Here is a 12,224-nt window from a genome sequence, read left to right on the forward strand (position 1 = left end):
CTTCCGTTGTTCGAATAAATAGAATGAAATAAAAAACTGTGCTTTATAGATTTCACCGCGGCAAAGCTCGTGAATAAAGCCATAAGTCTCTATTTAGTACAGAAATAATTTTATTGCAAAAATGGTGGATGCGCCGGAGCATATTTAAAATAAATTATGCAGCAGGTTTAGCTGTCCACATGTAACTACCCTTAATAATTTATTTTTAATTAATGCAACGCAACCTCGTGCCGGGTGAAACCGCCAAGAAGTAATCTTCCACCCCTTGAATTCGTGCATTTTGCAAACCCTATGATACACTCCCTTGTATGAGGCGAGCGCAGACCACCTGTAAAAATTTAATCGACTCCGACAACAAGTTGGGAATGAAAATGAAAGCGATTTGTCCAAAAAAGGGTTAATTAGAAGCTTTGAAAATAATTATTAAAAGTGAGTAAGCGCTGTTTTTCGTGTACTGAAGAAAAACCACCCGCGCACTTCGTGTTATCGGTTTTCGATCGTACGAAACATATTTCTCCACAATGGGCGCAGATTGGTATCTAACCCACATAACATGGTTCATGAACAAGGTAATGTATGACCTGTTGATAACCACTCCGGCGATTGTTGTGCGCGTTCATAAATAAATTGTAAAAATTGGACCAATGCAGGATAATTCTGCGAATAAATAAATAAATTTATCGTGTTGGAGGTGTTGTAAAATCTTTTGGTGGGTTGCGTGTTATTCCGCTGAATTTCCAACAAGCAATTAATTTCCCCCGATCCTGTAAAAAATTGTCGGGATTAATTAATTTGTTGCACCTCTCAAATTATCCTTCATTAACTCCCGTTGCGTAATTTGATCGGCACACTTTACAGCATTCGTCCCAGTCCTCATCCTGCAAAGCTGTTAATCCCACCGACTCCCGCAGGACCACCGCGTAATCCTCCCCTCCAGCTCGATATCGCTCATCTCCGAGGAATCCACCCCCGAGGATAATCAAACTGAATTCCTGAACGTTTCAGCTGTACCAGTAAATGAGTCCTGCTTCTTCAACGAACAATGCGAGACGCTGACACCCCAGACGGAATGCAGGGACGGGGCGTGCACTTGCATATTCGAGAAACAACCGGTCACCAAGGACGGCAGGACGGAATGCGTCGGTAAGGGTGGTCCACCCCTAGTTTTGGAAAAAATCTAAAAGGGGTTGTTTCAGTGGTGGACAACGCCGTTCCGTCGAACAGGGACATCGATCCGACCATGATCTGGATTTTAGTGGCCATGTTTCTTATGTTCATTACGATTTGTGTTGTCTTGCGGCTGTTTAGCAGGTGAGGAGAATTGCAAAATACGCAATTATGAATTCACCCCTTAAAATTTATGGCGGGGAATAACGAAAGCGATAAAAATTATACATGCACCCTTTGCGTAAAGTTTGTGCTGGTCGAGCTTTAAAATAGTTGGGTGGGCAAAAGTCTTAAGCTCCACCGGTGATGATAAAAAAGAGTTTTTTAAATATTGTTCAGGGGAAGTTGAATGCTGCCTGTAAATAAATGAAGCGACGTAAACAGCAGTTAAAAGCTCCTTAAGCTCCCGGCACCGTTTAATAAAATTACTTCGATCGCTAATGCTCGGTGGCTTCGGTAACGAGTGGAGAGCTTTTAAACGCATTAAGCATCATTTATGGAACAAAGCGCAACTCCGCTAAACTTAATTTGTACTACTTTCATGAATATGTGACTGTGTTAACACGACACAACTTCCAAACAAACACTTTAAGAGTTACAACTTCTGGGAAAGTTGATTTGCGAAGAAAACATCACACGCACGTACGTTTTTTGTTTGATAGTGGCCCCGGGGGTTGTAACGTTACCCCAAAACATGGCCCGAAAATGTAAAATATTTTTCTTGATAAAATACAAGAGAAAATAAATTCCAAAAAAAAAAAGAAATTGTGATAGTTTTTTCAGTTCTTAGTCACCGAGTTAATGATTAATAATTTAACTTTCCTGGTATGGGGTATAATGTTTCTTTTATCGATTTCTGCGTATTTAGTGCACTCACGAAGGGGTGGAAAAAGTTAACACGAAACTGTAATTCCCACAATTGTGAAAGGATCGAATAAATCATTCACAGTATTGACGTCGATTGGAACCGGATACAGGATTGTCTAGACAAAATGGTAACAATTCCGGACAATTTCCGGATTATCTCGGACTTGAAACCGGTTCAATTAACACACTAGTCCAGATAGAAAGCTTCGATGACATATTTGCCACCCCGGAAATACGTATTTCAACCTCGGGGAACTAACAGATTCGCCTATTTACACACCCCGAGGCCCTGCTAAGACCGTTGCCACTGTAGACAACCCCGACCGCAACTCTGGGGTTGTTTTCTCCTATAAATTAATCAAGCCCATCGATTGTTCGAATGCAGGTGCGACCTTCGCGATTCTGGTACATCATTTTCGGTACGTTCCGGACACAAAAGTTTTTCCCCAGATTCGCTAATTTCGCTCTTGAAAATTGCCGAAACAGGTGCCAGCTTGATTTGCATTCGAAACTTGTTGAAACAAGTTTGTGATTATCGAGTGAGGCAAGTGTTGCGGTTGGAGCGTGACAGATTGCTTCAACTACTCATCAGAGACTTCTAAAAATATCCGAACCAAACAGGACATGTCAGATTGTAATTAAAGAGTGACAAATTTTCTGGACTCAAACGAGGAAATTAACCGGAGTTTGCTTATCGTAATGGAGACGGTCCATTAGTGTGTATGCAGAGTTGCGTAAACATGACATCAATTTTAGCAAATCTTGTAATATCTTTGTTGTTTGGGGGAATAGAGTAAATAAAAAAATTGGGTTTTGTAGCTATTGTCTTTGCCAATATACCGCAGAAAACCGCATGTTTCTAACTGCAAAAGTAATCGTGTTGTGAAGATATCTTATCTTACGCTATCTCTATGGTTTTCAGGAATAAGTCAACCATAGAATTATGTTTTGTAGCAATTGCCTTGACTAATCTACCGAAAGTTTTTATCTATAGAAGTAATCACGTTGTAAAAATATTTTTGGTGCAAAAATGGTGGATACGCCGGGATTTTAAAATTATCTTTATTATAATATCTCCGTTGTTCAAAGAGATAATTATGTTTAATTAAAAAACTGTGTTTGATTAACTTTATCGTGGCAAATCAAATAAAGCAAACGGGATCTCTCTATTTACTTTAGAAATAAATTTTTACGCAATTCTGCATGCGCCAGGATAATTTTTAACAAATCTGACAGTATCTCCGTTGTTTGAAAGAACAGAGTAAAACAAGAAACTGCGATTTGGTCAATATCTTGGCCAATCTAGTCGAGAAAACCCCATGTTTATGTCTATAATAGTTTTGACGCAAAAATGGAGGATGCCAAGATTTTTTAATAGGTATTTGTCACAATATCTCTGTTGTTCGAAGAGATAGAACGAATTGAAAACTGTTATTTTGTATATTTTGTCGTGTTAAATGTACTGAATAAAACCGCATGTCGATATCTACTGTAGAAATAATTATTTATGAAAAATGGTGGATGCGTCGGGACATGTTTAATAGTTATTTACACAATTAGTGGGATAAAAGCAATATTACAGGATTCGAGTGTGAAGATTGCAGATGACGAGGGCGTTAGCCCGAGTTGATCTGTAATCACACGAGTTTCCTGTAATATGCTTTAGCCCACGTGTTATGTACAAAATTTTATCTAAGACCGCCCCGAATTAAAAAAAAAGGTAAATCTTATTTATTTCCGCCAGTTTCATTACACCACTCAGTGGAATAATGACTTACTTATCCCACTGAGTGGGGTAATGAAGCTCACTTATCCCACTGAGTGGAGTAATGAAATGCGTCCGGTAATGAAGTTCTTTATTCCACTCAAATGAGTGGGATAAGTGTCATTTATCCCACGGGATTAGATAAAATAAATTTTGCAGCAAGTTCAGCTGTCTAAACTTTCATAACTTATTTTTAAATGAGAAGTAATTTTCCGCATCAGGACATGTTGGTGACGCTAAATTTTTTCGAGGAAAGTCTTCTAAAAATATCCGAACAAACGGAACAAGGGACCAGTCCGAGATGTCAGATTGTAATTAAGGAGTGCCAAATTTTCTGTAGTCAAACAAGGAAATTAACGAAAGTTTGTTGATCGTTCCATTAGTGTAAACCAACATGAGCTTGTGATGTTTTTTCGTGATTTGCGAAGAAGAGTCTTGATCGTTGGGGTGTTTAATTTAGGGCGCGCTGGAGGGAGAACCGGACCATCTTCAACACCCCCAACCCCCGATTGATGAACGTGTCGCTGCTGCGGGACAACAAGCTGTTGCACCAGGAGCGGCGAGGGTCGAGGGCGAGCGCTCGAGGCCCCAGCAGACAGCCAAGTATGGCATCTCTCAGAGCTCACTCCCCAAACTCTCAAGGTATCTTCTCGTCTTTCTCTTCCTTCCTGTGTAGCTGCTCCTTTGCAGTCTGCTAGTTAAAATCTTAGTTGGTGTAAGTCCTCCTCGTAAACAATTAATCTGTTAGTGAAATTTGTTTAATGCCGTTCTGGGACAAATCAGAAGGTTACTAATTTTTGATATCTTTCGCACCTCGCACTTCATCGCTTTTGCATTGGTCGTTTGGCGATGTTAGAGTAGTCCATCGATCATGGTCGCACTGGCCCAACAAATCATTGTGACCCTACGACAGGGCGTTTGTTTCTAGGGTCGCGTCGGGGCTCGAGGGGCAGCAGCAACGCTTCGGCGACGTCCAACCGCTCGAACAAGAGCCCCCCGCAGGCCCCCAATATGAGCTCGGCGACGACGCCCATGCTGGAAAGCGTCACCGTCGAGGTGCAAGAGCCCAAGGCGTAAGCGCAGCTTCAGCTCTATCCACATTCACCAGGTTCGGCTTTGGACTTGAAAATTCTACAATCTCTTTACTTACTTCGGTAGTAATAGTGATGCTAGGGACCAGGAAAGGTTATATTTGTCCATTCATCACGTTCAATTCACTAGATCAGACTAAGGTTATTTGTAAGATACTCTGTAAATTTCCTTGTTTTTCGCCAGTTGTTCACGATGGTATCGTACAAAATGAATTCAATAAGAGCACAGGTTTTCTGGAGAAATTTATTCGAGCACATTGAGTATTTATTAAATATAGAGTTTAGGTGTTAAGGTTACTGATGATATCTAAAACTTATCTGCTTTACTTAATTTTTGACTAAATTAAGTTTGGTGGTACAAAAAATACTGGGAATATTTTGTGATACTACCAATCAAGCTGTGATTGTATGTTAGTAGCTTTTAGGGACTGCTCTTGACAAAAAGTAGTGGGAAAACTTTTTGCCAACCGCAGTCGCACTGTCATCGAATATAGACAAACATCCCTGTACAGTTCTAAAGCAAACATACAGTACAGTTCATGCTCATTGAGAAAATATACCTCTGTTAGGTTTTCTTCTAGGTCAGACATAGATTTTGTTATTTTAGGAAATCGTAGACTAGGTTTCGATCTAGATGTGGAAGAATTCTGTTGTAACCATAGATTTAAGATTTATTCATTGATGATATATTGAATATTACACACGAGCTTAGCTCTGCTTGCTTTATAATATACGAGTTGAATTATTATAAACTGATGTATATTGAGGCATTTTTATCAATCTATTATAGCTTATATCTTTATACTCTTGTACTGTATACTGTATTTTCACAACTATATCCTATACTTGCCAATACTTTTAATAAAATGCTATTAAAGAGTCTCGACGTTTTCCACTCGTTATTTATGCAACCAACAGTACATCCAACCACGTCAATAAATAAAACCACAAAAAGTACTTTCAAAGTATAATTTATACAAAAATAACATGCTCGTCTCGTCCATTAGAACGCCTTTTTCGACCTCCAATCCAAATACTCGTCAAAATCCTCGTTCTCATCTTCAACAGACTCATCATCTACATCCATGACCTTGGTACTATTTGAAATAGAAATTAGATTTTCTTTCTTTTTCTCTAAATCCAAAACTCTTGATAGTTTCTTCATTTGTTCTTCAATCTCATCAATCTGTCTCTCATTGGTGGCCTCTTCTTGATCCTCAGCTATGATGGCGGCACTTTTGTTATCAGCATCTCTAATCTCTCTCTGAAATTTTTCCCACTCTTCTTCAATGGGGTCCTTGTACTCTTGATTCCTGGCCTGAAAAATAATTACTCAAAGCTCCTGCACACTTGTAACATACTTTAGCATCCTGTTTTGGGTCATCAAAAAATCCTTCTGGTAGGATTTCATTTGGGTCCTTCCCTGACTCTTCCACTTCCATTTTGTCATCACCAGGTCTCTTCACTGGTAAAATTGCAGGTCCCGGTCTTGACTTGGAGTCAAAAAAGTCACTGGGTAGCTCTGAATTGGTCTCTTTTGTCTCTTCACCGTTACTAGAGTGTGCAGTGGAGTTTTTCAAAATACCTTTAAGCTTTTTTTGGGGCACTTCCATTGGCGGCGTGAGAGGCCTTTTCAAAGGTGTTGTGAAATTGTTGGTCTTCTCTTTCAGTTTCTTGGCCAACTCTACATTTTCCCTGTGTTGTTTTGCATTGATGTGGACATTCCACACACTTTCTGACTTAACCACAGATTTGCACAAGATGCAAGTGAGTTGCCCTAAATCGTTATACGTAAAACAACATTAAGGAAGATAATTGCAACAACATTTTGCTTCAATTCGAAAGAAAAGGATATTTTGCGAGGGGCGATTCTATCTTCTTCACGTCTTTTTGTAGCTTTCCCTTTTCGCTCATCAGTCGGCGAAATTCGGTCTGGACGAGTTTCTTTTTGGCATTTTTAAATGTTGCAGACATTTTAACAAACTAAAACAGCCCTTGGCTCGAAATACAAATGTTTACGATTTTATAACCTAAAATTATTTGTGTCAACAAGTGATCAACTTTCCTAGCCGTCAGTGTACCAACCACTCGACAAAAGTCCCAATAATATTACAATAATTTTCGCAACTTTTTGTTAATTAATTTAAATTTCGAGTGATGCAAATCACTCGAAAGAACTTGCAAATACAGTATTTTACTAGTGTTGAATTTAATAACCGGTCAATCTAACTCTAATTTCCAATGTTTACGTTTTTGTGTTGGCCACCCTGGACAAGTACGCTATAACCTCACTTTCCAGACGAAATGGTAAATACGATTTATTTATTAATTTTGTACTAGTTTTGCGCTAATTTCCAGTATTCGGTACTGCACAAGAAAGAGAACGCGCACGATGAGAGCATCTGGAGCTGTGCTTGGGGCCGTTACTCCAACGAGAAGCGAAAAAAAGACCAGAACGAGGACGAAAAGTCCCGGTATTTACCTCTCGATTTTTGCAAAAAACTCCAACATCTTGAAGTTTTTTAGGGATTCGGTGATGTCAGAAGAGCCCCCCGTAGATTACATAATAACGGGTGGCGTGGACGATTTGGTAAAAGTGTGGGAACTGCAAGATGACCGACTAGTTCTGAAACATAACCTAGAAGGACACTCACTGGGGGTTGTGTCTGTGGCAGTCAGTAACAGTGGAAAATGTGAGTTCAGGTTTGGTACTACACAACTAAAACTAGGACTGTTGCAGTGTGTGCCTCCAGCTCTCTAGATTCAAGCATGAGGATTTGGGACTTGGAAAGAGGGGAGAAAATTGCAAATATGGATGTAGGGCCAGTAGACATGTGGACTTTGGCTTTTAGTCCAGATGATAAATTCATCATTTCTGGGTCACATGGGGGTAAAATAACAGTATACAATGTAGAAACTGCCAAAGCTGAACAGACTTTAGATACTAGAGGAAAATTCATTCTCAGCATAGCTTATGTAAATAGATTTTTAAACACATAATCAACTCTACAACTGTGTTTTTTTAGAGTCCTGATGGTAAGTACATAGCAAGTGGGGCCACTGATGGCATTGTCAACATTTTTGATGTGGCTGGCAACAAGCTGTGGCACACTTTAGAAGGTCATGCCATGCCAATCCGTTCCCTCTGCTTCTCCCCAGACTCCCAACTCTTGCTCACAGCTTCAGATGATGGACATATGAAGCTCTATGATGTGTATGCTACATCAGATTGTTTTTTTTTTAATTTCCTCAAGATTATTTATAGGCAACACACCAATGTTGTTGGTACTCTATCTGGACATGCTTCTTGGGTCCTGAGTGTTGCCTTTGCCCCAGATGGCAAACATTTTGTGTCAGGGAGCTCAGACAAGACTGTCAAAGTTTGGGAGTTTGCATCCAAAGCATGTGTCCACACATTTAAGGAACATCATGATCAAGTAATTTGACAGTTTTCTTGAACAGTTTGTTGCATTGTTGTTGCAGGTTTGGGGGGTCAGATTCAGTCCTGACAGCAGCAAGATTTTGTCAGTTTCAGAGGATAAGAGTATAAATGTCTACAGCTGTCCAATGTAGTGATTCAATTCTAGTTTAAGAATTCATTGATTATGTAGAACTGAATATTTTATAAATACATTTATCTTTTATAACAGTTCTTTGTTTTTTAATTTAAAAAAAATGAGTGAATTGTTGGTTGCCTACCAGCGCTCGTACCTCTAGTTCATAGAAATCGCGCTAGGTGGACATCGATCAATACCAACAATGACATGTCAAGATAGCAATCAAAAGTGATCTGTGAATCAAAACCAGCAAACTTCTAAATATAGATAAAAGAAAATCCCAACAGTTTTATTTTCAGACTTTCAATTTTATTTCATTTTTACAATGTCGCATTTACTTCTTATTCCACTGTCCACTGGCCACATCCTCTATAATAAATTCCATAGCAGCTGGATTGTCTCGTGGGACCTAAAAGATATGACATAATCTCGTGAAATCTCTTCTGAAAATAAAGTACCATGTGTCCAGCCCTGTCCACCCAATACATTCCCAGATTTCCCAGTTTCTTGTAGTAGCCCTCGACAACATCATTTACCACGATGGGTTTTCTGTTGGTCAGTTTCCAGTCTTCGGCCCCCTCGAATTTCAATTTGTCAACCCATTCGACAGTGCCTGCCAAAAATCAATTGAAATTTTTTTGTGGTTATAGCGTTTCATCCCTACCAGGCGTGTCCACAATCAGATCCAGCTGTCCGTTGTAGACCGCCACGTTTAGGTCAGTGGTGTTCAAAAGCTCCTCAACTGGAATAAATCATTCAGAAGAGAACTACGAGAGGATTTGTTTTTTACCGATGTCTGTCACAGGCTTCATGAAGTCTTCGTACAAAGCGTCAAACACAAACCCTGACTGATATCCCCAACTGGCGTCAAGCCCCAACGCCTCTTTCACATCATTATTCATCAACACATCGATTTTGTCATCAACCTCATCGCGAAGTCCTGGTTTTATCAATTTCCCTAAAATAGACAATCAGATTTGTTGGTTTGAGGGGTTGGTGCGTACTATTTTTATTCCAAGGGCCGTAAACTTTCGTCAAGATGTTGTAAAAGTCGATGTTTGCGGTCACACCCTCTACAACCCCTTCGGTAGCAGCCCACATGTTGGTGGCCATGGTGAAGTCTCCACTCTCGAGAGCTTCCTTCGTGGCTTCTGCAGCTTGTTGGATTTGTTCGTAGCCGTTTTGGTCGATAGCCCCCTAGACACTCTTTTACAGCGAGAAAATCACGACTAGCTGAAAAATTACCACGCTGAGCAAGTAGGGCCCCCAGGTCATGACGGAATCAATCGGGGAGATCCAAGAGTCTCCGAGTCCGACTCCGCGCAAATCCACATCCAAAGTTCCATCTTTGATTGCCTTAAAAACAACACAATCTCTAAGATTATCTCAATGACAACAAAAACATTTTGTAACGACATGTAACGACATGAATTGCATTTTTGGAGCCTCCGATAAACTAATTTGAGTGTAATTTGTCTGTCAAAACTTCGAGATATCTGATAAGAAGTTTTACTCACTTGATCCAAAACTAGAGCTATCTCAGCGGTCATTTTCCCTCCGTAAGACTCGCAAAAGATGTAGAGCGGTGTGGATTTCAGCGCTGGAACCGCTTCGTAGAATCCTTGCAACAGGACAAGGAAATCGTCAGCGATCTGTCTGTTCGTGGTCGCCAACTGTTGAATGTTGTCCGCATAACTGAATCCAGTCCCCACTGGATTGTCCACGAAGAGGACGTTGGCGAAGTTGATCCAACTTGTATTTCTTGGGTTCAAGTCGGCGTCCAGAGGTCCCAACTCTGCGAAGTTTCCGTATCCTGTGGAGGACGATCCGGGACCTCCTTGCAGCCAGATCAGGAGAGGCTTCTCGGTGTAGTCGTCTACGTCAGCGCTTGTTTGTTGCAACCACCAGAAGATGTGAGCGCCCTCTCGGACTTCCACGTAGCCCCATTCTTGTTCCGTCGGACCGTAGCCCTTGCGAGCTGAAGAGTATTGTTTGTTTAGTAGTTGAGCTTTGATCAAGCAGATAAGATGTATCTGCTATTGTACTCAAAATAAGTGGATCGAAGTAAATTGGGTAAAATAATTGGGAGAATTTGGTCGAGGTGTTTGCTTTTTTGGATCAGATCGCCGAAAGTTTACTGCTTGATGAAATAAAAAGAAATTAAAACTGCCAAAGGAAATCATAAACTGATAAAAAAAGTTTGTTGTGGAAGTGAATTGTTGTTGATAGAATTGGAATAATTGGATTGGACTTACCTAACGCAGCAGTTACGCACAGAAAGGTGATAAGTACTGCTTTCATTGTGAATTCTTCAAACACGAATACAATTGAAATTTTCAATCAGTTACTTTTATACTCACAATTTCTATAGTGGTACTTGAAATGTATTAGATACGTAAGAGTGATTGTGACATCACCCGCATTGCTCTTCCAAATTTTCCAATTATTTCTAATTTATTATCGTCTAATTGTTAGATTTATTAAGTAATTATGCAGGTGGGCACATTTAAATATAATTCGCACGTTTGGAGATGGCTACGCTTGTCGTTTCTTAACTTACATCGTTGAAATTACGAATGTAAACTTGAAACAGACACACGTTCAAAAATGTACTGTTAGTTTTTGAACGCAGGTTATTTATCATGGCTAATTTTGGCAATATAATTTGTCTTTATTAAATTCGTTGATAAAAAGCTAGATCTAGACGACACAAACCTGCATTATCTGCAGACAAGCTTTGATAATCTTGAAGTTGTTTTCAGATTTGTTATGGTAGGTAATAATTATTGAGAAATATTAGGTATTTAAAAGATTTGTTTCTTATCAATTTTACATGGCTGAGATTTGTTTGTCTTTTAGATATTATTGTTACAGTTTCCTCGTTTCCGATTAATAACAACATAGGGTTTTGTTATATAAAGTAATTTTGTCTGTGCTACACTTTCAGTAAGAAAAAACAACGTTAAGAGAAAATTCTTTGTAAAATAACATCCAAATAAATTTGATATGGAGAGCTAGTATAATAATGGAGAATGAAACTTTTTCTTAATATGTTTTTATTTCTACAGGCTGTTCTCGAAGTTGACGCGTTCCTTGTAACACGAAGTACTACACATTATTCTTAAGAATTTTAGCCTAAATCTTCTTAGTAAAATGTTTGTATTAACGGAGATAATTGATTGTATATTTTTATTGTTTTCTAAAATTTTAAGTCCGGTCTTGTCCATTTCTCCGCTGTACTAGATTAATAAGTAACCTGACCCAGAATGACGTCTTTCCGGAAATCGCTTTGCAATACTCTCTGGACGCTGCAGATGCATTCTGATAACGTGATAACATTGCCCATGCATTTGCAACATATCTGTGAGCTCATTATTTTCCTAATAATAAAGCCATTTCGACTAATTAGATGACAACTCTGACAGTAGTTTTGATTAACGTCCATGCTCATTTGATTTTTTTTGTCAATTCCAATTTCTAACAAATCAGTGCACATTTGAGCAGGACCGGTTTCAAAAATTTCAAAAAAATTAACTTATTGTATCTTCATTGCCGTACACATTTTACTAAGGTGATTTTGGCTAAAATTCTTTAGAACAACGCATACTATCACATGTTAAAAGGAACGCCTCAACTTCGAAAAACCCTGTAGGTATACACTACTAATAAGTCAGAATATATTGTGCTTAATAAAAAAAATGCCTTCATATTATTATGAAAACTACACATCACTGTTGAATGTTCCATTTCAATAATAAGGCACTACAATAAATGTAT

At 39.1% G+C, this 12,224-nt stretch overlaps 4 protein-coding genes across 8 annotated transcripts in view; 2 read left to right on the plus strand and 2 right to left on the minus strand.

Moving 5' to 3' along the window:
- The window catches only part of jus (julius seizure), a 74,368-nt gene extending 68,598 nt beyond the window's left edge, over positions 1–5,770 (plus strand). For 2 of the 4 annotated variants that reach the window (XM_069054173.1, XM_069054174.1), the window contains 4 exons: positions 1,006–1,143; positions 1,197–1,311; positions 4,260–4,441; positions 4,713–5,770. In XM_069054173.1, coding sequence (XP_068910274.1) covers positions 1,006–1,143; positions 1,197–1,311; positions 4,260–4,441; positions 4,713–4,876 — 599 coding nt within the window. In that variant the 3' untranslated portion in view covers positions 4,877–5,770. Of the gene's footprint in view, positions 1–1,005; positions 1,144–1,196; positions 1,312–4,259; positions 4,442–4,547; positions 4,586–4,712 lie in introns of all 4 variants that reach the window. The other 2 variants (XM_069054176.1, XM_069054175.1) reach the window with 2 other exon arrangements.
- Positions 5,771–5,844: 74 nt separating this feature from the next.
- Positions 5,845–6,968, minus strand: LOC138135445 (zinc finger protein 830). The gene is made up of 3 exons (XM_069054177.1): positions 6,746–6,968; positions 6,252–6,681; positions 5,845–6,208 (listed from the first exon to the last, which is right to left on the minus strand). The coding sequence occupies exons 1-3, from the start codon at positions 6,862–6,864 to the stop codon at positions 5,894–5,896; spliced, it is 864 nt and encodes a 287-aa protein (XP_068910278.1). The 5' UTR covers positions 6,865–6,968; the 3' UTR covers positions 5,845–5,893.
- A 72-nt stretch (positions 6,969–7,040) lies between these two features.
- Positions 7,041–8,541, plus strand: LOC138135443 (superkiller complex protein 8). 2 transcript variants are annotated; one of them, XM_069054171.1, is made up of 7 exons: positions 7,041–7,197; positions 7,249–7,364; positions 7,417–7,583; positions 7,631–7,866; positions 7,917–8,104; positions 8,156–8,327; positions 8,374–8,541. In XM_069054171.1, the coding sequence occupies exons 1-7, from the start codon at positions 7,195–7,197 to the stop codon at positions 8,461–8,463; spliced, it is 972 nt and encodes a 323-aa protein (XP_068910272.1). In that variant the 5' UTR covers positions 7,041–7,194; the 3' UTR covers positions 8,464–8,541. The 2 variants fall into 2 exon arrangements, with proteins under 2 accessions (XP_068910272.1, XP_068910273.1); XM_069054172.1 differs by lacking the exon at positions 7,041–7,197 and having other exon boundaries at positions 7,245–7,364; positions 7,409–7,583.
- Positions 8,542–8,715: 174 nt separating this feature from the next.
- On the minus strand, positions 8,716–10,861 carry LOC138135442 (retinoid-inducible serine carboxypeptidase-like). The gene is made up of 8 exons (XM_069054170.1): positions 10,703–10,861; positions 9,965–10,425; positions 9,693–9,803; positions 9,452–9,644; positions 9,238–9,405; positions 9,112–9,189; positions 8,906–9,060; positions 8,716–8,856 (listed from the first exon to the last, which is right to left on the minus strand). Exons 1-8 carry the CDS (start codon positions 10,746–10,748, stop codon positions 8,782–8,784), a joined length of 1,287 nt encoding a protein of 428 aa, XP_068910271.1. The 5' UTR covers positions 10,749–10,861; the 3' UTR covers positions 8,716–8,781.
- Positions 10,862–12,224: the final 1,363 nt, after the last annotated feature.

The sequence above is a fragment of the Tenebrio molitor genome, chromosome 7, assembly GCF_963966145.1.
Source record: "Tenebrio molitor chromosome 7, icTenMoli1.1, whole genome shotgun sequence".
Lineage (NCBI taxonomy): Eukaryota > Metazoa > Arthropoda > Insecta > Coleoptera > Tenebrionidae > Tenebrio > Tenebrio molitor.